Raw genomic sequence first — 25,284 nt, 5'->3', positions numbered from 1 at the left:
GTGTTCATACTCCGAAAACAACGCTATGTCTTTGATTAGATGGTCCGAAACCCCAGAGTCAAGAATAATATCTACCTCACTTGCAATTGCATTATTTTGTGTATTTCTTATCATGAATGCAAATCCGCGATTTAACTGTGTAGTTGTAGCTATTTGAGCTTGTCTCTCTTTGCCATTATTTTCGTTAGTCTGATTCCCTGCCCGCCTTTTCAAAATGAAACAATCTTTCTTTAAATGCCCCAATTTGCCACAGTGAAAACATTTTAGAGGTGATTTAAACTTGTTTTTAAAAGGCTTCTTAAATTGATTATTGTTATGTTTATTTTTGTATTTATTGAATTTAAAAACTTTATTTCCAATGGCCTGCAACACCTTAGCACTTGTGTCCTTGCTGACACTTTTTAATTTAATTTCCTGGTCTAAAAGTCGTGTTTTTAAAAATTCCAATGTCAGGTTTTCCTCTGACAGGGTTTCAATTGCCGTGATTACTCCTTCGTAACTTGGTGGAAGGCTTAAAAGTAACTGTGCAATTTTATCCATTTCATCCAACTTGCCCCCTGACGAAATGAGTTCAGTTATAAGGTCATCAAAAATCTTAAAATGATTTAGAAGTGGAGTATCACCCTTTAATTTTAAAGCAAACAACTGTTTGCGCAAAGATAGCTGAGAAGCTAAACTTTTCCTCTTATACAGTGCATCTAAATTTGCAAAAATCTGTTTGGCAGTATTTTCTCTGCTCGCAAGAACAACAAACAAATCGCTTAAATATTCTATTACAATATTCTTTGCATTTCTCTGTGCCTTTATTATTTCATCTGTCACCTTTTCTGGTTCCTCATCAACTACTCTTAATAAATCTTGTTCTTCTAATAGTCCCCTTACTCTTAATTTCCATATAGAATACTTCTCACCGTCAAACGGTTTTATGCTTCTCTTTCCTTTATCCATTTTTTGTTTTTCTCTGAAAATTTATACATATACACCAAAAAATATTATTCACACATGTATGTACATATAATTTGAAGTTTGCGTGTATGCATGTATGTATGTATGCATGGCAGAGAACGTTAAATATAGAGAAGTCTCACGAGCTACGAATAGTGTGAATTGTCAAAAATGAAGTGAAACCGCGAACACTATTTCACCTCGCTTAACTCGACAGCGGGGAAGTTCTTAACAGGGCTGATTACAGTGAATTATGTACAAGTACATTGGCTCTGCTCAGTTTTTGGTTTCTGTATGAAATCAAACTGACGAATGCCGACGGCATTTTGCAAGGCATTTGCTTGTGCATTTTTATGTTCCCTTGGTAAACGAAAATTTATTCAATTTGTATTTTCAAACAAAGGTGATGAAAAAAAAATGATTGATTTTATTTATGCGCCAAATCAAATCAAAGTAACTTTAATATTTTGATTTAATTTAAAAAAATACATTATAAAACGACCTCTCACATTTTGGTATGTGCGTTTTAGTAAATTTAAAACTAAACAAATTTGATGAAAATTTTTACTAATTTTTTGAGTCGAAATTAATTCATAGCATACAAGTGTTTTGGTATATCGACATATGTATTTACATTTGAACATGCATTTATTTGTTCCTTTGGCAAACCAATTTTTTTTCAATTTACATTTTATTACAGGGAATAATAATATACATAAATTTGTATGTATGCATTTTCTAGATAGTATAAAAGTTTAAAATAAATAAAGGAAAACTTCAAAGAAACGTATTTGCATATATGGGACAACTAAGTTCTATTGCATCTTTAATAAATAGTGTTGCACGCATATGTATGCATTGAAGCAACATGACCTACCTCACGAGCATCGCCTTATCATATTTCATGCAATAATTAGGGTGTAAATATTCGAATGATCGAATTCCTGCAAATGCTAAAACAACTTCTTCTGCATATGCATCGACGTACATATGTGCATGTGCGTATATGCACACTTGGTGCCCTAACTATATATATATATATGTACGTTCAATTGATCAAATCAAAAAATTCTGTATACAAAACGCTTCATTACCAGGCACACAGGAAGATGGCATATGCAAATATAAATATTGAATTCAAGCAAAACAATGCTTATTAATATACACATTTGCATGTACATACAACCGCACACACAGGGCATTCGCTTTATTCCTCAAAATGCGCATGTCGTTCAAAGCTAAAATTCTATCCCTAGCGACTACAAGAACAAAATGCAGTCATAGACGCAGGCGTAGCGGCCATCATTCTAGTTGCCATAGCGCTGAACAGTCGCGGCGGCGCCGAACAGCTTCAACTATTGTACTGTGCAACAAAAACTCATCTTCAAAAAATTCATTGATAAATTCGAGCTCATAGTTCTAAGAGCAAGAACTTTCATTCATAAAACGAGCCGCCCATATGCCAATTTTCTCGACAATTCGAAAATAGTCAATATTTGAATATTTCGCGTAGAATTATTTGCCAATATTTGATAAATCTTCAATTTTTGTCAAGTCGACTGCCCGCGGCATCGTACATATGTATGCAAAAATATATGTATGTAAATATGTCTTTCTAAATGCTCGACAGCCGCAGCTGCTGTGCGTCAAGTGCGCGCATGAGCATACAGTAAGTTGCAGAAGAAAACAAGTAGCTTAAAAAAAAGGTCTGATTCGGACATTTTAATACTAAGATAAAATTTGGAAACAATTATTTTATGTTAACTGATAGTAGGCAAATAGTTAATTAGTAGATTACTTTACGTATGTAGTTTTTCAATTGATAAAAAGTGCACAAAACATATGCATATATCTGCAGTTAGAAACTTACTCTGAAATCAGAGCATTTGTAGGTGCCTGTAAACATGTCAAGGTTACTGTACATACAATGCTGTGCCTATGAATGTGCGCTGCGCCTTTGAATGCGCGCTGGATTTCTTGCGAAGTTTTACCGTTTTATCTTGAGCTGTGGCTGGTGAGCACACATACACACAGCATATACATTTGCGCAAATGTATATAAATTCACAAATGTACATATATAAATTCACAAATTTACATTTGCATATGCCATCTTCCTGTGCGCCTGGTAATGAAGCGTTTGCTATAGAGGATTTTGATTCAGTTGAAGGGAATTCAACAAAGTTTTACAGACACCAGACAGACAGACATAACATATGTACATAATTTGGATGATTTGGAGAAATTCAAATATATAGGTCATATTAAAAAGCTACCTAGCATTCTTTGCTTCTAATCACCAACAAATTCTTATCGACTGCTGCTAAATTTACATAATTCAGCCCCTTACTGTTAATTTTTGTTGAAAAATGTGTCTGTGGTGAAATTGTCTTCGCGAGACGAGTACCCCTCGAAAATGAACACTTTCCAGTCATTAAGACTTCTCTATTCATTAACGTTCTCTGTGCATGGATGCAAGAATAAAGAATATCGCAATCACGTAAAAAAAACGCTTAAGCAAATTGCGACGTACACACGCATTTAGGCGAAAGAAGAGAAAACTAAAAAACGGGATTCAATGCACGCACACACATACATACCCACTAAACACTTGATGTACATACATACAAAATGTACATACATCAATAAAATTTCACAATGCTGAAAAATAATAAAACTTTAATTATGATTGTTTATAACATTATCAATTCATATATGAACAATGAGATTTATTTTGCGCTACCTGGGCCCATAACCTTTTGAAAATAATACACCACAAGTCTTTTGAAAAGATCACCACACGCACTCGCAGTCAAAACTCAACTGATTACTCGAACTTATACTGACGCTCACACGAGCGACAAAGTAGCAAGCGAGCATTTTCGGGAAAGTCCCGTTTTCAATATCGAAGTCGAAAATATACATATACATGCAAGGCGAATTTATTACAGGTGACAGCAAACACATATAAGTAAAACCCTACATGTATTTGTTGTTGCGTTTGGTCCAACCATCACGTCAAAATCAGCAAGCAAATGTAAACATACCAATACATACAAACAAAGTGTGGGGGACTAAAACCCCCACATATGCTTTTTATTTTATATTAACACTCTTTATTTGTGATGTTTAATTCAAGGCAGTTAAAATAAAACTAATAACTTATAAAGGAACTCAAATTTTTATGTGTCTTGTCGTTTGCAAGAACGCTTCTCGAATGATCTCTTTCTTAGAACGAATAACGACGTTAAAATTAAATTGAATAATGAATAAAAATGAATAATGAATTCAGTGTGGCCAAAAGGATAGGTATAGGTGTGTTCCCGTACGACACTTTCAGCTGTGTTCCCACACGACTCCCCCCAAATGAAAGCCTTATCTGGGAACCAATAAGGTTGAGTTTAATGCTTATGATTAATCCGTGGAACGGGTTTCCACCTAGTGTTGTACGGGGAGGCTCGTCGTGGCGCAAGGCTGCTGCGAACTCCCTGATCTGATGAGAACGCGTCGGTGGCCCAGTGGTTGGTATTACAGTGCTTGACGGAATGCTTGGCTGCCGTGAGGTTGGATGAATTACCCAGCAATTCCGGAAAGGCTTGAGCATGGCTGTAAATTTGTTGGAGGTGAGCTGGAGTCTGCGGGGGCGACAGATGAGCTTGAGTCTGCAGGTGCGGCAGACGAGCTTGAGACTGCGGGTGCGGCAAAAGACCTTGAGGCTGCGGGTGTGGCAGATGAGGTTGAGACTGCGGCTGTGACAGATGAGCTTGGATCTGCAGGTGCGGCAGATGATCTTGAAACTGCGGCTGCAACAGATGAGCTTGGATCTGCAGGTGCGGCAGATGAGCTTAAGACTGCGGCTGCAACAGATGAGCTTGAGTATGCAGGTGCGGCAGATGAGCTGAAGACTGCGGCTGCGGCAGATGAGAGTGGGTCGGCAGATGAGCTTGAAGGTGAGGTAACCGAAATATCCGCGCCGGTATCGACGAGTTGTACGGTAATATAGGAATCATCGACGAGGAATTGTCTTGTCACCAGTATCCGCCGTGCCTACTGAGGGCGACTGGCGTTTTCCTGGAAGGCACAAGGCTGCGTGCACTTGTTGGCACGTGCGCCGAATCTCCGATGATAACAGCACGTGGATGTTGGTTTTGCCTTTTCCATGATGCGTGTTGGTAAGTCGTAGGGGTCACCAATTATGTGGCCTTTTCAATGATGCGTGTTGGTCAATCGTAGGGGTCACCAATTATGTGGGGGACCAAAACCCCCACATATGCTTTTTATTTTATATTAACACTCTTTATTTGTGATGTTTAATTCAAGGCAGTTAAAATAAAACTAATAACTTATAAAGGAACTCAAATTTTTATGTGTCTTGTCGTTTGCAAGAACGCTTCTCGAATGATCTCTTTCTTAGAACGAATAACGACGTTAAAATTAAATTGAATAATGAATAAAAATGAATAATGAATTCAGTGTGGCCAAAAGGATAGGTATAGGTGTGTTCCCGTACGACACTTTCAGCTGTGTTCCCACAAAAGCATATTATTTTGACGTAAGCCATACCTACGATGAAAAATTCAGCTGGGTGAATGCTGTCACCTTAATAAATCCACCTTGTATACACGTGACTTTTGCTTGTACATATGTATGTGCATTTTCAACAATTACATTTACATGTAATCCGCATTGGAATGATATAAAAGGCAATTTATTCTTGCATCAATCATCACACGATCGTCATGATATAACAGCACGTGTGTTTCGGCAAAAACTCAAATCATTAATGGATTTTATTGTGAAACATACAGTACGTTGTTGGATGTATTCGATTGAGTGGCAGAAGCGAGGGCTGCCACATGCGCACATATTAATATGGTTAGAAGAAAAGATAAGAACTAACCAAATCGATGAATTATCACAAATCGTAATAAAGAATATGATACATGGGCCATGTGGCAATTTGAATACTGCCGCACCATGCATGATTGATGGTAAATGCTCCAAAAGTTATCCAAGGCATTTGACTGCTGAAACGATAACAGGCAATGACGGATATCCATTATACCGACGACGTTCAAAAGATGATAACGGATTTACAACAAAGCTCAGACTTCGAGGTGAAGAAATCGAAATTGACAACCGATGGATCGTACCTTATTCGCCTATATAATCGAAAACTTATAAAGCCCACATAAACGTTGAATATTGTAATTCCGTTAAACCGATCAAATATATTTACAAGTACATTCATGAAGGTAGCGATATAATATGCAATAATGAAATTACACAATACCAAATGGGCAGGTATAATATAAGTAGCATTGAAGCAGCGTGGCGAATTTTTTCATTTCCTATTCACGACAGATACCCAACGGTTTTACATTTGTCCGTTCATCTTGAAAATAGCCAACGCGTTTATTTCACGGAAAATAATGCAGCGCAAAGAGCGACTCAACCACCTGCAACAACGTTAACTGCTTTTTTCAATTTATGTCGGTCAGATGATTTTGCGAGAACTTTGTTATATTCTGAAGCTCGAAAATACTACACTTGGAATCACGCATCGAAAAGTTTTCAAAGACGGAAGCAAGGAACACCGGTTGAAACTCATCACAATGTTTTTGCCAGCGATGCAATAGGCCGTATTTATACAATTCATCCAACTAATGCAGAATGCTTTTATTTGCGATTATTATTGACTAGCAAACCCGGCCCCCTTCGCTGGGCACACTAAAATAGAATAGATATGGTTTAGAACAGAAAATATATGATTTTCATATTATTTATTTCTTTATTCAAGCGCTTTGGCATAAACAATATTTTTTGTTTTTCTATTTGTTTTTGAGTAAATATAAAATATAAATTGAAAATCAGGAAAAAAGAAGATTGTTCTTAAATTTCAAATCAACGCATATGAATAAACAATCGTCTTTTTTCCTGATCATCCATGAATTTTTCTTTTCAATTTATATGTTTTATTAAGCATTGGAGCTTTTTTAACCATTATCCATTTATATTTTTCAAAAAAAAAAAACGAAAAAAAATTTTTTTTCCACGAACACATAATTTCATTCGGATTTCACATTAAATTCTCAAATTTCGTAAGAAATTATTCACTGTTCCAAAATCCACTCCAAAAAAATTCACAAACAATTTTTACATGTTGCACTTACGTTTTTTCCTTATGGCATCCAAATCAGAAAGAAATATTGACACATTGTAACTCACACTGTCAATTTGACAGTTCAGTTCCGCCCCAAGCGTTAAAAAAGTAAGCGACATTATGGCTGGTTCAAAAGAACGCTGTACCCGTTGCCAGTGCTCCGAATTACAACCAAACTTCACGAAACCCATTTTCAATACTTACTTAACAATGTGCGTAAGTTTGGTTTAATTCGGTGCAAAGACATGGCGGGTCCACGTTTTGTCATATATTTCGAGACCCTAGTCATCAATAGGTATGAAAATTACCCCGTATTAAAGCACTTATCAACAGCTTTCATTTGATATCCATATTGTACATACACAACCAAAGGTTACCCGGGTCCACGTTTTGACCTATATCGCGAGACCCCAGTCACGGAGCGGCATGAAAAATACTCTGTTATAAAGCATTCACCAACACCTTTCATTTGATACCCATATTGTACATACACGTCCGAAGGTTACCCGGGTCCACGTTTTGACCTATATCTCGAGACCCTATCTACCAATAGGTATTCAAACTATACGGAAATCATCTTCAATACCTACTTAACAATGTGTGTAAGTTTGGTTTAATTCGGTTCAAAGACACGGCGGGTCCACGTTTTGGCATATATTTCGAGACCCTAGTCATCAATAGGTATGAAAATTACCCCGTATTAAAGCACTTATCAACAGCTTTCATTTGATATCCATATTGTACAAACACATTCTAGGGTCCACGTTTTGGTCTCTATCTCGAGACCCTAGTCACGGAGCGGATGGAAATACTCTGAACTAAAGCATTCACCAACAGCTTCCATTTGTCCACGTTTTGACCTATATCTCGAGACCCTATCTACCAATAGGTATCCAAACTATACGGAAACCATCTTCAATACCTCCTTAACAATGTGTGTAAGTTTGGTTTAATTCGGTGCAAAGGCCCGGCGGGTCCACGTTTTGGCATATATTTCCAGACCCTAGTCATCAATAGGTATGAAAATTACCCCGTATTAAAACACTTATCAACAGCTTTCATTTGATACCCATATTGTACATACACAACCAAAGGTTACCCGGGTCCACGTTTTGACCTATATCTCGAGACCCCAGTCACGGAGCGGCATGAAAAATACTCTGTACTAAAGCATTCACCAACAGCTTCAATTTGATATCCATATTGTACAAACACATTCTAGGGTCCACGTTTTGGTCTCTATCTCGAGACCCTAGTCACGGAGCGGCATGAAAAATACTCTGGACTAAAGCATCCACCAACAGCTTCCATTTGATACCCATATTGTACATACACATCCAAAGGTTACCCGGGTCCACGTTTTGACCTATATCTCGAGCCCTATTTCCAAAATAAAATATAATCCATGTTACTCGTGGATGATGTAGCTTTCGAATGGTGAAAAAATGTTTAAAATCGGTCCAGTAGTTTTTGAGCCTATTCATTACAACCAAACAAAGTTTTCCTCTTTATAATATTAGTATAGATTAATGTCCGTGGCCCAACATCATTTCAAAACATACGTACAGTAAATGGTCAAATCTGCACTACATTTCGCGAAGCATGTATGAAATTGCATTTGCTTGAGGATGACACACATTGGAATGATACTTGAACAGATGCAGCTACATCATCCACACCATTCCAAGTTCGTACGTTATTTGCAATAATCATAACATGTTTTCCAGCAAGTCCTGGTGAGTTGTGGAATAACCATAAGAACAGCATGACGGAAGATATATTATACCGAACGCGTATTGCAACTGGAAATCATAATTTGGATTATACATCAAATATGTACAATGAAGTGCTAATCTTGGTAGAGGATCTGTGTTTGTAAATTGCTAATAAAGCGTTGACACAACTTGGTATGATTGCACCAAATCGAAATATTCACGACATTTTCAACAAAGAGTTGGAACGAGAACAACGATACGACAGAAATGCATTGAGCGCATACCTACAAGCAAATGAACCATTTTTAAATACTGAACAAAAGCGTATATACGATACAATTATGCATGCCGTTAACACTGGAAGTGGTGGCTTTATTTTCTTGATGCTCCCGGTGGAACTGGCAAGACATTTGTTATGTCATTGATTTTGGCCAATATACGAGCAAACGGATTTATTGCATTAGCCATTGCTTCATCGGGTATTGCAGCTACATTATTAGAAGGTGGACGTACCGCACATCATCCGTGCTCAAATTACCGTTAAGCTAACAAGTTAATGAAGAACCAACATGCAATATTTCCAAAGGAAGTGGAATGGCAAGGGTACTCCAACAATGTAAAATCATCATTTGAGAAGAGTGTACAATGGCGCACAAAAAATCGTTAGAGGCTCTTAATCGTACCATACATTGAAAGACTGATGAATTGAATGCGTGCTTGAAAGCATCTAATTTGTGGCGATATGTGACGAAATTAACACTAAACACAAATGTTCGCGTTCAACTCCAAAATGATTCAAGTGCTGAAGTTTTTTCAAAGCAATTGTTACAAATTGGCAATGGACGAATTCCTATTGATAATAATGGCTTATTTAAATTTCCAGATAATTTTTGTCAAATAGCAGAATCAAAGGCCGATTTGGTGCAAAAGGTTTTTCCCGACATAACACAAAATTACAAGAATCCCAATTGGCTAAGTGAACGAGCTATATTAGCTGGTACGAATAAGGATGTTAACGAGATAAATGCAGATATCTTGGCTAAAATACCTGGTGATACTGTTGTATACCGGTCTGTTATTATTATAATTATCGACCAAGATCAAGTAGTTAACTATCCAACCGAATTTTTGAATTCATTGGGTATATCTGGATTTCCGCCACATTATTTGCAATTAAAAGTTGGTGCAACCATTATTATGCTTCGGAATATTAATCATCCAAAATTATGTAACGGAACTAGACTTGTAGTCAAACGATTGATGAATAATGTTATCGAAGCAACTATTTTAATTGGCAAATTCAAGAATGAAGACGTTCTAATACCGAGAATTCCAATGACTCCACCTGAATTGCCATTTGAATTCAACCGTTTGCAACTGCCCATTCGTTCAGCATTTGCAATAACTATCAATAAATCACAAGGGCAAACTTTAGAAATATGCGGGATGAATTTAGAAGAACCAGTATTCAACCATGGTCAACTATACGTTGGCTGTTCACGTGTTGGGAAGCCAACAACATTATATATTTACTCAAAAAGAAATAGAAAAACAAAAAAAATTGTTTATGCCAAAGCGCTTGAATAAAGAATAAAGAAATAAATAATATGAAAACCATATCTTTTCTGTTCTATACCATATCTATTCTATTTTAGTGTGCCCAGCGAAGCGGGCCGGGTTTGCTAGTAAGCTTATATAAATAAAAAATTAAAATAAAAAAAATACTTTAACTCAAATCTTAAGAGGGGAAATTTATTAACTGTACTAAAATTTCTATCCCTAAGATATAAGATAGTAACCTATATAGATTAGGACTAAAAATACATAAATCGTTTTCGGTAATATATTTCCGTATTATTGATTAAAATTAGAAATTTGTAAAATATTCCTACTTCGTTGAGGCGTCAAAATAAATGAAAAGTTAAAGTCACATTAAAAATCGAAGTTCAAATCGAAGTTAGAGAGTAAAAAAATTAAACAGTGCTAAAAGTGTGTTGTTTCAATTAAATAAAGAATTCATGCCAAGTAAAACGCGTAAGTATGCAAAAATTTAGACAAATATGGGCATTAAACAAATCCTTTTCGGTAATATATTTTCATATTATTGATCAAAATTAGGAATATGTAAAATATTCCTACTTCGTTGAGGCGTCAAAATAAATGAAAAGTTAAAGTCACATTAAATATCGAAGTTCAAATCGAAGTTAGAGAGTAGAAAAATTAAAAAGTGCTAAAAGTGTGTTGTTTCAATTAAATTGCTGATAGCATCAAAGAAGTCTTATAATTGGTTGAAGACTTATATACAGGGTGAACGATATGAAGTGTTACCTATTAAAAACACCATAACTTTTTTGCGTGAAATTAGTTTTTATTGATCTTAAAGACAAGATTGTTAAAAAATGATTACAATTTTAACATATATTCACTTTATCTCGATATGGCCGATATGTGATCTTGAGCTATTTTGGCCCATTCTCGCATAATCGCATTTTTCAGCGCATCCATACTGGCATATTTTTTAGTCCTCACCTTGCTCTCCAAAATGGACCAGATAAATAGTCCATCGGATTTGCGGCTGGCGAATTCGAAAGCCATTGTGTGGAGTCCTGTTCGGTGGCGAGTCCTGTTGGAACGTCTATGGTCTACGACCGAAATGTTTGCGTGTCCACGGCTCTAAAGCAGCTTCTATCAATGACCTTGAGCTCATTTTTCAGTATGCGTCGAATGCTGTCTTGCGATATTTTCAGTTCTTGGATGTTCGTGGATTTCGTTCAAGTCGAGCCTTCACTATCTGAACCATTTCTGGCGTTGTTGCGGTTTTTTTGGTCCACTTCCATAGTGTTTTGCTATGCTACCAGTATCATTGTAACGTTTTATAGTGCGATTCACAAACATTTTATTCACTTTGAGGTGACTGAGCTCACGAACAATGGCTGGTTGTGATTTTGCAGCCAAACATAACGCGATCACACTATTACGTTTGAACTCCATCACAGAAAAAAAATCAACAAACCTGAGACGCATATGCTTTTGATAGCTTATAAACAATATATTGAACTGAATATGCATAGAAGGCTTCATAGTTTCTGCGTCAAACATTTGGTAACAGTTTTCTGGTAAATGTATTTGTTGATATGATATTATAACATTAATCATCATTAAATCAAAACAAATACATACTCGTATGCATAAGCGCTTTTGATAGCGAGTAAACGCATATTAATATTTTTAAATGAAGCTCACTAAATACTCACAGTAATTAGAATTGTGATAAGAAAGGTTTTACAAAAAACTTCAAAATGTGGTGATTGTGAAAAACGATGCATGAAAATTATATTGAAGAAAATTCGAATGAATTTCAAATTCGAAGAATTATTTTAAAAATAACTATCGTAATAAAACTTAATTGAAAACAATATACAAGTACATGTACACATAAGGTACTTTGTTATTTAAAAAAAAGTGAATGCACTTTTTTATGGTAATTATTCGGTTTGATGGTACTTCACCATAATCATACAAAGTTACGAAGCTGTACGTGAGAACGCCCAATGTGTAGATAAAAAAAACTTTTTATGAACAATATATTGCTATATTATTGATTCGTTGGGTGAAAATACAAATACAAACTATTCTCGACGAAAGGCCAGCTTTGTTCTTGATTAAGCGCTTGCAAAAGAATGCAGACCCTTGGTGACGTAGTTTTTTAAGAGTTGTGTCAATTGATTTTGGAATTTTTTGGCGCTAGAGGTAGGTAGTTTTCGGAAATTTTTTGTTCCATATCCTTATAGCAATTTTTCAGTTATAAAAATTTCTTATATTATATAATTCTTTTTATACTTCGAAATGTTCAAAGCCGTAGAATTTTGCGGTTAGTTATTTGAATTATTTTTCATTTTTGAATCTTATTTTAGCAACACAATATTTTAAATACGAGAACAGTGAAAGAAAAATTACTTATTTTCATGGAAAATATAATAATTACGATAATAATGCAAAGACAAATCATATATTTTATGCTGTTTACTTTACAAGTCCAAGTAGTGTTTGATAATTTTTTTGGGTGTAGCGATGAGCTTTTCCACCTATTAACACATGCACAAAATGTGTTCGTGTGCATGTGCGCACCATTGATCGCAATGCAAGCATTGAATAAGTAATAAAACGCAGCCACATCTGTTTTTGCCTATCGGTCACATAGACGCGGTCGGTAGTGTAAAAATGTAAAAAGAAGAAGGAAACCAACGCATCACGACGAAGTTTAGAGACTAGCAACGATCGCAACTTTCGCATTTACAAAACGAAATCAGCACGGAACAAATGCTATGCCGATCTGTTTTCGCGCAAACACAGAGCAAGTGTACGGTAAACGCAATGTTGAAAAAAAGACAGGATGTGCGGCCGACTTCGGCTCTTCGAAATTGGAGGAATTAGTCTATGCCGACGTAGCAGCAATTTAACACGCGGCAATTCATTTTATTCAGCTTGTTTAATTTTAGAATCACAATCTTAAATTCACAATGTTACCAAGTCATTCACTGAATATTTACGAACAAGTAATTTCTCTTCCTTATGTTTGTTTGGTTTTTTTGAAGTGATGGCGTCAACTCATTTCCAATACGAACATTTTTCAAAGTAGCTTTTGTTCATCATAAAGCTGTTATGATTATTTCTTCAATAGCAGAATTGTATTGTTTTGCATTTAAAGATATTTTAGCACAACGTAACGAAACCTAAAATACCGTTTCAGCATAATTCGGTTCAACTGGGCGGCGAATAAAGATTTAATTTCAAAATGCCCACTTTTTTTCTAAAAATATATAAAAGAGGCTTTTAGCTAATATCTTATTAAAAGTTAGCACAGAAGGGAAAAATTACTTTTCTGGCATCACTGATAAAATGTTAAATGAACAATATAGCCAGATGTTAATTTGACTACTGATAGCATGGAATTTGTTTTATCAGCTGGCAGCACTATGCGAAAATGGAAAATCATTGCCTTTAAAACTGTATACTAATTTGACAATTCGTCGTGTGAAAACGTTGATAGTAAATGCAAGGATTGTAGATCTCGAACAATTTGCTATAAAAACACAATTACTTGAACTAAGCTTATAGTTTTGTCATCAAATACTTAAGAATTTGATGTAAAAAAAATTGTCGAGGGTCTTCTGTTATTTAATCAAACATAATTACCAAGTGCCAAGCAATACTAAGGCGTAAGAGTGCACACGGGAGTTGTACCTACTTGTGAAAAGGATTTTGGCATTGGGTATTGGGACGTAGGTGGGTGGTGACTTATTTGTGTGTATTAAAGAGAGTTGTAGATAAAATAGTTGCACATTTGGTGTGTTTTGTAGCATTTACGCACCGACAGCAACAAGTAATTCAGACAACAACTTATCGATGGAGGTGTACCTCAACGAAACAGAGTCGCGTTATTTTAGCGACTTGTTTCTATGTTGTGACGTGGAAAAAGTTGGTAAAATACCCATGCTAAAGGCTATGGAATTGTACCGTTCAGCCAACATCAAAAACGACATAATTAAAGAGGTACCTTAATACCCGTCAGAACTTTTTATTTTATAATAATTTCGATTTTTCTAATTAAGGTTATTGCTCTTGCCGGTATATCTTCGACGGCATTGCATATTTCACGGGGGCAGTTTTATTCGTGTCTAAAACTTATTGCTGCATATCAAGCTGGAATGCAACTACGCCAGGAGATTATTGTTTCTTCTATACCTTTGCCTTTGCCTCGTTTCAGTTGGAAAGATTCGCCTAGTAGCATTGAACCGAATACAGCTGCAAGTGGGTCGAAGACTCACCAGCCTACAAATGGATCGAACTCAATACCACCTCCTCCAGTTGCTGAACGAAAAAATTCTTTAACTCGTAGGCCAAATGACTGGCAAGTAGAAGGCTCTGGAGACAATTCTAGGAAGAATTCTGCAATGATTCAACCACATTTTCAAAAGGAAAGAGATTCAGCAATAAACTCGGACGTGCCTAGTACTGATTCAGAAGTCGATCAAAATGAATCAAGTTGTGGCGATGGCGCCAGTCGCATTGTTAATAGTGGATGTAACGGGCGTGAAATAGTAAGCAATATTATCAGTATGTGTTCATTCATTACAGCATTTGTAACGTACCGGCGTTGGTCATTGACGATAACATTATAGGCTATTACCGCCCGAAAATCAAGTTTAAATTAGCGGTACGACTCCGCCAAAAGCCATTTATTTCATTAACGCGCGTACACCCTTTTTGGGTATTTGGCCGAGCTACTCCTATTTGAGCTGTGCGTCTTGATGTTTTTCCACAAATGGAGGGGCCTACAGTTTCACGCCGACTCCGAACGGCAGGAGTTTTTTCATGGCAGAAATAAACTCAGAGGCTTGCCATTGCCTGCCGAGGGGCGACCGCTATAGGAAAAAACTTGTTCTTCTTTTTGGCCTTTCACCCAGATTCAAAACTACGTTCTTTCTGAACACCGAATGACAGTATATATATATATATATATATATTAAATCGTACATCCTTTTCTGGGTTTTTGGTCGTGCTGCTCTTCCAATTTGTGACGCATGGCTTGGTATTGTTTCACAAATTGAGGGACTTACAGTTGTATACCACCTCCGAACGGCATATAGAGAATTATGAGAATTAGAAAAAACCTTTTATTACACGGGTTTTCATGACTGCAATGGGTTTGAAACCCGAGTTTTACCGAATGGTCGGGCGTCTAATCCGGCTACGGTTAATGTATAGCGTTGTTGGAAGAACAACAATTCCGTAGGAGTGGATTTTATTCTGTTTTAAAGCACTGCCATCATAGCAGCATTCCCGAAAATATATAATTTTTAGATAATGTTAAAAGGCATAATATACTATAGGGTTTTTCAGTAAGAGCGCTTCAACTTTTGAACTTTTTTGAATAAAACACAAACGGTTTGACTTTTTTAACTAATTTTTTTATTTTTATTATCGAGTTTGAACATATACATTTAAGTATGAAATTCGATTTCTTTTGCATGACCACCGCGTGCACGTTTTACGAAGTCCAATCGTTGAACCCAATTTTCGACCACTCTTTTGCATAAATCGGCCGAAATTCCAGCAATTTCGCGTTCAATATTGGCTCTGAGCTCACAAATCGTCGCCGGCTTGTTACTGTAGACCAATGACTTCACATAACCCCAAAACGGGACGGGTTGTTAAATGGACCGTAAAATGGCCGTAATGCTCTTAAAGTAGCAGCAACAGAACGATTATTTTCATAAAAAATTTGCACGATTTGCAATCGTTGCTCAAGTGTGTAGCGTTCCATGATGAAATGTATACTAATGAAGTTTACAAATGACAAGCGAAAAATAAAAAATAATGGGTCGTTCGCCCTCCCTGTTGGAAAAAAGTTGAAGCGCACCTATTGAATATAACAACAAATAAGTACGTGGCATAAATGGTGGATGAAAATACTTTTTATAACTAATTAAATTTTCCTGTTGGACTTCTAAAATTTCTGTGACAGCACCGACATCGTGGCTCACCAGAAGCATGGAGTACTAACAGCGATAGTCCCACACCGACAAATAGCGTTACGGAACGCCAGTGGGCCAAAGAAACATTATGGCAAGGTTTGTTAGGAGAAGAGCATCGACAGCTTCTCGGCACAGAAGAAGAATCGTCTGATCGTCACAGTAGTGAAGATGAAAATGAGTCTGATTTGGAAAGTGTATATCAAATTACGCCCGAACAACGGGATTATTACTACAAACAATTTAAAGCTGTGCAACACGATATTAATGGATTGCTTTCCGGTCAGATTGCGAGGTATAAACTGTTGGTTATTGAACAAAAAGAAAATAATTTTAAAATATTTAATTCCAGAGTATTTTTCGAAAAATCAAGGATACCCGTAGAAGAATTGCGGCACATTTGGCAGCTATGCGATGTAACTCGTGATGGTGCATTAAGTTTGGCTGAATTTACAGCTGCTATGCACTTGGTAGTGCTGAGACGTAATAATATACCTTTGCCAGGAGCGTTACCATCCTGTTTGCATCCCACCGTACTACAACATAGCTCACAACATGCAACTGCAATTACACTTCCACATGAACCGCCTGAAGCGGATTTGTTGCATTTAAATGATGACGACGAAGAAGACAAAACAGATAATACCATCGTTATTTCGAATACAACAACTGGGACACGATTTAATGATAAAAACGTTATGAATATAAGCACTTTGTCGTCATCATCACAAGTAGGGAAACTATTGTTTAATATTTTTATCCGCAAAAGTAACCCTTTTTTCTTAAATTTTCACAACTAATAGGCGAGTACAAGTTCTAGACAAGGAAATCAAGCTCCTTTAACACCTCCTTCCTTGCCACCTCAGACAAAGAATCGCAGTACATCTAATTCACCAATCGTCGAACCCAATGCTACACCTCCTAATTTGCCAGTTGAAGGAACTGCTTTAACCAAAATAAAAGATCGAATTTTATGGGGTCCTGCGGTAAATATTGCCTCTAAGTCTGTTTCCACTCAATTTTATTTAAAATCAATAACTAGGATTTGCCACCTACACAGTGGACTAAGTTCACGGAATCTCCTACATCAAATGTGTCCAGTCCTGGTCCAAAACCAGTAAACTTCGATATGCAACGAACAGCACAAGCAGTGGTGTCGGACCCACAAATCTTGCATCCCGTGCCGTTGCGAGTTACCCCAGTTGGTAAGTTAAATTTTGTTATAAAACATCTACGGGTAAGACTCCGTCAAAAAGTAAGTAATATGCATGTGATATTTCGGTTTTTTTTTGAAACTCTGAGGAATATTAATCTTACATGAAACACTTTGAAATCTAAGAGGATTTTGAAATATTGGTGCTAGCTAGTGCGTAAATTCAAATTCAAATTCTTATTTAAAATTCATAGTCCGTTTATTTAAAATAAATAAAATTATGGAGAAGTTATCATTATCATGTAACGCTTGAAACAAACAAACGTGCACGAACCTGCACACGTAAAGAATTGGCCGATAAGGATTATTATTATTATAATTTCAGGAGTATACAATATAAAAGTTAAGAAAACAACAATTAATATGATATTAGATGATGATGCAGTGATCGTAATTTTGAAAAAAAGAAAACGAAATTACAATTAAAGTAATCGTATTCTAAGTTTGTTCGATGAAGGATTATTTTAATTTTGGTCCTGTCTTTTTTGTTTAAGTTAAAGGATTACTTTTACTAAGTGTGAATTAGAGAAAATCACTGTGGATTTTAAACAGATAAATGGATTTTTAGCTTAACTCTGAATTTATATGAAACAATATCTTAAATAAGTCGATCGAAATATATGCATAAGTATTTGCAAAGCTTATGAAAAGACTACCAATTTCAACGATTATAAAAAATTGTTCAAGTTTTCGCAGAACGCAATATTTATTTACCTTCAAAGTAGTCTTTATCAAACTTCTTTTCCGATTACTCAGAAAATTTTAATAAGAAAATTCTTATTATTATTGTTAATCTGGAATTATAGTAATTGTTCATCGAAGGCTATAAGATTACAATTACTATGATTGTAATTAACATTTTTTTGGATTGAATTGAAATTTAGGTTTAACTCGATTAACGATTACAAAAATGCAAACTAAGCTGCATGAACCTGATACTGATTATACTTGCTTACTCCCTACACTCAACCCAACATTGTAAAATACACAAAGTTGCCAGGTACGCTTGCCTCTCAAATTGGGAGATTATGTTTCTTTTAAATCCCAAAATATACTTTGAGTAATTTTAAAAAGGCAAGTTGTTGTATAACGGTTTATTTATCATAAACTCTATAAAACTGTCGCCGTTAATGTTGTAATATCTTCTACATATATAAAAAGAAGTTACATTTCCTTGGTAATCTTATAACTCAAGAACGGGCTCACCTATCCAAACCAAATTTTTAGGCTTTGTTTGGACTATTCAGTAGATGGTTTGTGTTTTAAAATTTTAAGAATCGGATACCAGGGTCTCGAGAAATAGGCCAAAACGTGAACCCGGGTAACCCTAGGATGTGTTTGTACAATATGGGTAGCAAATGGAAGCTGTTGATGATTCTATAGTATAGAGTATTTTTGATGCCGCTCCGTGACTAGGGTCTCGAGATATCGCCCAAAATGTGGACCCCGATAACTTAAGGATGTGTTCGTACAATATGGGTAGCAAATGGGAGCTGTTGATGATTTCTATAGTATAGAGTATTTTTCATACCCATCCGTGACTAGGGTCTCGAGATATAGACCAAAACGTGGACCTGGATAACCCTAGGATGTGTTTGAACCACATGAGTATCTATTTCGGCAAAAATGTAAAGCACTTATGGATTTAATTGTGAAATTATATGTATTTGGGGAGGTGCGTTGCCATATGTACTCCATCGAATGGCAGAAAAGGGGATTGCCGCACGCACATATACTAATTTGGCTGGTACATAAAATAACTCCGGATCAAATCGATAGCCTTATATCAGCTGAAATTCCTAACCACACTGCTGATCCTGGGTTATTTCAAGTTGTCGTTGTATATTACATTTCCTTGGTAATCTTATAACTCAAGAACCGCCGAACCGATTGACACAAACATTTTAGAGTTCTTTTCTATCTTTGAGGAGGTGGTTTGTGTGAAGTTTGATTGAAATCGGTGCAGCCGTTCCTGAGTTATGATATTTTATGTGAGTAATGGTTTCCTCTCATACGAAATGCCTGTATGGGAAAAACAATAACAAATACACAGCCGCTTATGAGCGTTTCTGTTGTACTGTTGTGGTTATAAGTGTATTATGTTAATATTAATTTTGGGCGAAAATATAATAAAAACTGGAGCATTCAAGGAACTAGAAAAACATTTTTAACTTTATTTATTTTAGCATAATTTATTTAGCGTAAAAAATTGAAATGAAAATTAAAGAATCAAAGTTTAATTACAAGTTTTTATCGGCTCTTTCACCTTACTTGTATATAGGTCACCACCACAATCAAATTTTAAAAAAGTACAGAAAAGGCTATTGTGACATCTTTAGAAAGTATGTTGAATGAAACAAATCAACTAATTCAACTGTTTAAACATTTTACGAGTTCTATAAAGAAAACTTAATATGAAAAATTTCTTAAGATATAAAAAAAACATTTTATGTATGGTGGTGCGAAGCCCACTGGGTGATGCTCCTTCTCCTATTTGTAGTGCGCGGTTTGAACGACAGATGGGCGGCATTTCTAAACTAATTCAACTGTTTAAACATTTTACGAGTTCTATAAAGAAAACTTAATATGAAAAATTTCTTAAGATATAAAAAAAACATTTTATGTTTGAACGACAGATGGGCGGCATTTCTAAACTAATTCAACTGTTTAAACATTTTACGAGTTCTATAAAGAAAACTTAATATGAAAAATTTCTTAAGATATAAAAAAACATATATATACAGTTAAGGAAAAAACTCTACATACACCCGACTATTTTCAACTTCTAGAGAACTAGTGATAATATTCAACATAATTTTAATGTGAATGTTTACGACATTAATAGTTAAGAATGTTGGAAGAAACAAAGTTTGAAAATATTGGTAACTTATAAACTATTGGCGATAAACATAGAAATCGGTGGGAAAAAAGTCTACATACAGCTTTGGCAACTCTTAAAATACATAGGAAAATGAAGAACTTAAAGGGAAAAAACCCGTTAGTTTTCTTGATTTGCTTTATCTGTCAAACATTATAACTATTTAAATTCAGAAAGCGATTTGTAAAACACGTTTTAACTTTAAAAATGGCAAATAGAAAAGAAATTCAGCAATCAGTTCGAAATTTGGTGGTTTTTCTTCGAAAAGAAAACAAATCTTACGGGGAAATTGCTGAAATAGTAAAATTAAGTCGCTCTACAGTGCAAACTATTGTCAAAAACTATAAAAAAACCAACAGTACCGAAAACAAGCCAAGATCTGGAAGGCCGAAGAAGCTTTCAAGACGCGATGTCAGTAGTGTCCTTAAAGAAGTCCACAAAGATCCAAAAATAAGTGCCCCAAAACTAGCCGAATACCTTGCAAGATGTTCGAATATTACTGTTTCATCAAGAACAGTAATAAACGTTTTGTATGATAGCGGCTTTAAAAGTAGAACAGCACGCAAAAAGCCATTTATTTCAGCCAAGAATCGTCAACTTCGCCTGGATTTTGCTAAGGCACATTTAGAGAAAGGAATGGATTTTTGGAAGAAAGTCATATTTACTGATGAAAGTAAGTACAATATTTTCGGGAATGACGGCCGAAACAAGGTTTGGCGAAAACCGAATACTGCACTTGATCCCAAAAATATTATACCTACTGTGAAACATGGTGGGGGTAGTGTTATGGAGTGGGGAGCTATGGCGGCACCTGGAGTTGGTCGATTGGTTTTTGGTGAAGGCGTTATGGATAGATATCACTATAAGACAATATTGGAACAAAATCTGAAGCCATCTGTGGAAAGCTTGGGCCTGGGAAACCAATGGATTTTCCAACAAGACAACGACCCCAAGCATACTGCGCATATTGTTCGAGACTGGCTTCTTTATCATGCACCAAGACAGCTCAAAACACCTCCCCAGTCACCAGACCTTAACCCAATTGAGCATATTTGGGACGTTTTGGAAAAATCTGCTCGCAAATATGATATCAGAAGTCGTGAAACACTGAAAACTGCCCTAACTCGGGCGTGGTCGGAAATTGCGCCCAGTATTACGGAGAATTTGGTGATGTCTATGCCACGTCGTCTTCAGGCGGTTATTGGAGCCCAGGGTGGTCCTACAAAATATTAAAAATATATTGTTCTCTTTTATTTATTTAAAAGAAATCAAATATTCTATTCGATTTTTAACACTGTATGTAGACTTTTTTCTCATGAATTTTTATTGTTTTTGTTATTTCTGTTATTGTTATGTTTTTGAATTAGCTTTTTGTTATGTAAATAAACTTTGTTTTTGGTCCTTTAAATATTAATGCAAACGTTTTATTAATTTACCTTACGAATATCTTAGAAATACAAACTAAGGGGGTGTATGTAGAGTTTTTTCCTTAACTGTATATAATTTCCATATTAAATATATACTGCATTATTTTCGAAAATGATACACGTCATGGGCAATGTCAAATTTGTGTGCTATACACCGGACATTAGTATTTTTGTTCTTGAATAAATTTTGAACTGTGTTTTTTGTTTTTATTCATCATTCATCAGTTTTAATTGAATATGTGTGAAATTTGTTTTTAAATCCTCTTGGACTTCAAAGTATCTCATATAAGGCTATAATTTCCCCAAAAAAAAAACCTACTTGCAATTTACTTACTTATTGACGGAGTCTTACCCCTAAAATGTTATACATAAGCTAACTTTGTAATTTAGCAGGCTCGGTTCCTGTGAATGCTGCTGTATCTGCTACTGAAACTTTGAACACGGACGGTTGCGATATGTCCAATCATCAAGATGCAAGTTCTAAACAAGTATCACAAATCCCTACTAGTGGAATGATCGTAGGTTCCAACAACAATAGCAGTGCCACAAACATGAATTTACATAATCGAGAGCCTATTCAGAATAACGATTTACGTGCAATACAACGCCCACAAGCAAAAAAGTTACCAACGAAAAATATTGGAGCTTTGCCGCCACCGCCGCAAAGAGAGTCCTCTATAAGTAGTGCAGGGAGTGCTTCAGGTATCACAAACACATCATATGTAGGTTCGGCAGTTTCTGCTGGTGGAGGAGATTGCAGCGAATTGATTAATAGCAGTCAACACCAGCAGTTATTTCAAAATAAAAAGGATCCTCCACCTCTACCACCCCCGCGACCACACCGCCACGGCCGGAGTAGCAGTTTGGATTTAAATAAATTTAAAATTTGCGCACCTGCTAGTCAGCAATCGGAGGTATACGTACTTGCTAAGTTTTTTTTACAATATAATTGGCAAAAAATTATAAAGATATATGATAATAAAGGCGACATTTTTATTTATTTAAGTTTATTTCTTTAATTCTAATTGTATATCATAAATTTTATTTCAGATGACAGCACAAGCAAGTTTTGACCTGCAGGCCTCAACTGGTTTTGCCGATTTTACTCATTTTTCTGGCGATGATGTGGTATTGGAAAATACCTGAGCAATATATATTTTCTGCTTTAACGGATAATATTTCTATTTTTTTGTCTTTTATAGAAAGACACATCCTCTGATCAACAACAGTACTCCTTGCCTCCAGTGCAACCATCGGTGTCAGTACCAGCAGCTTCAACGGCGACCGTCATGCCCCCAACACGATTCTCGTTGCAACAGTCGAATCAGCGAATATCGGCGTTTGAAGTATATCGGAAACCAAATACGTTGCACAGTTCCCAATCACCCATAGCGAAAGATTCTGCGTTACAAAAGCAACCATATTTTCAGTCACAGCTTAGTTATCCGACACAACCAACACAACAGCCACCTCCTATGCCTACACCATTTGGTGCTCTAGGGGCTGCCGCAATAGCACAACCGCCACAATTACCGAATGCTGATCTCTACGAAAAACGAGTGAATGCTATTAGCGAGACGTTAAGACACGTATCCTTTAAACAGGAAAACAATATGAGTGATATATTACGGCACTTGCGTGAGCAAAATAACCTCTTGTTACATTTGTGCAACGATTTAAGTGATGAATTGCTGAGCGTGCAGACACGCAAGGAAGAATTACGACTGAAAATGGAAACGTTGACATTGACCGAGTCATCAACTCTGATTAACACACAACAGCTACCGCAAATTGGCATACGAACTAGTTCATCTATTTCTGCACCAGTTACAGCAAATGTTACTGGAGGTTCAGGCAGCTCAGGAGTACATTCGAATGTGTAAACTAAAAACGAAAGGTATAAAGTGCACGGGGAGCTTCATTGTTTTTAACTTTCTATTATGAAATTATTCTATCTATTTTTATTTATTTATTAATATACATCAATTTGCGAAGAAGAATACCAGAAGTAGTTTCAAAAATATATTCTCCTATATAAGCAAACTTTCATGTACTTTGTTTGCAGAACTATTTGAATAAGTTGGCTTACAAGACGTTACCAGTATTTTCTCAGAATAGCATATTTAGAAAATGTATATTCTTAAAAGGATTTGCCATAATTTGAATTAGAAAAACATTTAAGTTGGTGTTTGATGACTACAACTATGTTTCAAAAAGTTTTCGACCAATCAGAATGCATTCCTCAGCGTGATATTTTAGCTCAAGTTCAATATGCGCAGCTATTCGTATAAAACATATTCACAAAATCTATTTATTTGATTGCCGTATGAGTTGTTGAGTATAAATCATTGATATTTGATTGAACGAAAAAATACTACCGTTTGTATTGTTTTGACATTTTATTTACCAGTTACACACATACCACAACTTAAAGCTTTTGACTTTGTATTGTGAATTACATGTGAGCAAATGATGTTAATAAATTAGAATATAATACACATTTCTTTTTACTTTGTTTTTATTTTGCATCGTAGCTTATGAGAATGATTTGTACACAAGCAATTCACGATAAGACGAGTATGTACATATATCCGATATGCCATGCCATGTTGGTAAAAAATATCTAGCAGCGACAAGTATATTAAGAGTATACCACAAACTATATTCATAGACTAACTATAATGACAATTAAAAAATAATAGTTATTCATTCCAAATTGGAAATAAATCGCATTCATACAATTTAGAAAATGATATTATATTATATTATGTTTATTTAAGAACTACATGTATTTTTCAATTATCTAATATATGAATATTTTATTATGTACATACCGTATATATATATATATATATGTATATATTATGAAAATACAATTTCGTTAATCATTTATAAAATGATAGTCTTCGTGTATCTCTTGGCACAAATCGAAGAAAAATTGAAGCCATACAAATGTTTTAAGGCTAGGTATATGTGATTGTAACAGTTTAAACACGAATTCATTAATATAATTGACAAAGTGGTAAATTAGTGATTAGAAATTTAAAGCTTATATGTACCTTCTAAGTACTTTGTATAAAACATGAAAGAACAGATAAAGAAACTCGGCTTAACATATTGGGGAAATACATATGCATATTTAAACCAAACTCAAGTAAACAACACACTCAAATGAGAATCAAATTTTCCTGAGTATATAGTAATTAGATCGAAGCTTGCTAAAAGTAATGAATATATATGTATATGTATGTATGTATGCACTTGATTTGCTTGATAAATTTGCACTTATAATTTCTTAATCGCTAAGTAAATTATATCTGAGGAAAATACATACTATACATACAAATTTGTAGGATGATATGCAAATATAAATACATACCTATGTTTAATAAAAAATCATCGAACTTTC

At 35.4% G+C, this 25,284-nt stretch overlaps 2 protein-coding genes across 3 annotated transcripts; both read left to right on the top strand.

The window, feature by feature from the left end:
* Positions 1 to 4,512: 4,512 nt before the first annotated feature.
* On the top strand, positions 4,513 to 4,947 carry LOC128864904 (paraneoplastic antigen Ma6E-like). Its single transcript, XM_054104666.1, has one exon. It carries the CDS (start codon positions 4,513 to 4,515, stop codon positions 4,945 to 4,947), a length of 435 nt encoding a protein of 144 aa, XP_053960641.1.
* Positions 4,948 to 13,765: 8,818 nt separating this feature from the next.
* On the top strand, positions 13,766 to 24,379 carry LOC128863092 (ralBP1-associated Eps domain-containing protein 1). Of its 2 annotated transcripts, none has more exons than XM_054102022.1 (10): positions 13,766 to 14,108; positions 14,183 to 14,375; positions 14,435 to 14,923; positions 16,351 to 16,652; positions 16,710 to 17,088; positions 17,161 to 17,343; positions 17,400 to 17,562; positions 22,266 to 22,789; positions 22,926 to 23,003; positions 23,078 to 24,379. In XM_054102022.1, exons 2-10 carry the CDS (start codon positions 14,229 to 14,231, stop codon positions 23,756 to 23,758), a joined length of 2,946 nt encoding a protein of 981 aa, XP_053957997.1. In that variant the 5' UTR covers positions 13,766 to 14,108; positions 14,183 to 14,228; the 3' UTR covers positions 23,759 to 24,379. The 2 variants fall into 2 exon arrangements, with proteins under 2 accessions (XP_053957997.1, XP_053957998.1); XM_054102023.1 differs by having other exon boundaries at positions 13,767 to 14,108; positions 22,269 to 22,789.
* The last annotated feature ends 905 nt before the right edge of the window (positions 24,380 to 25,284 follow it).

Source organism: Anastrepha ludens, chromosome 5, assembly GCF_028408465.1.
Source record: "Anastrepha ludens isolate Willacy chromosome 5, idAnaLude1.1, whole genome shotgun sequence".
NCBI lineage: Eukaryota > Metazoa > Arthropoda > Insecta > Diptera > Tephritidae > Anastrepha > Anastrepha ludens.
Note: the sequence above shows the minus strand (reverse complement) of the source record. Positions and strands in the feature narration are given on the sequence as shown.

Bases quoted from the DNA above. Each gene is read 5' to 3' on its own strand.
- LOC128864904 (XM_054104666.1), top strand. From the start codon at position 4,513: ATGAATTACCCAGCAATTCCGGAAAGGCTTGAGCATGGCTGTAAATTT.
- LOC128863092 (XM_054102022.1), top strand. From the start codon at position 14,229: ATGGAGGTGTACCTCAACGAAACAGAGTCGCGTTATTTTAGCGACTTG. The intron at 17,089-17,160 runs GTAGGGAAACTA...CACAACTAATAG, and splicing joins CTTTGTCGTCATCATCACAA to GCGAGTACAAGTTCTAGACA. The intron at 22,790-22,925 runs GTATACGTACTT...ATTTTATTTCAG, and splicing joins CTGCTAGTCAGCAATCGGAG to ATGACAGCACAAGCAAGTTT.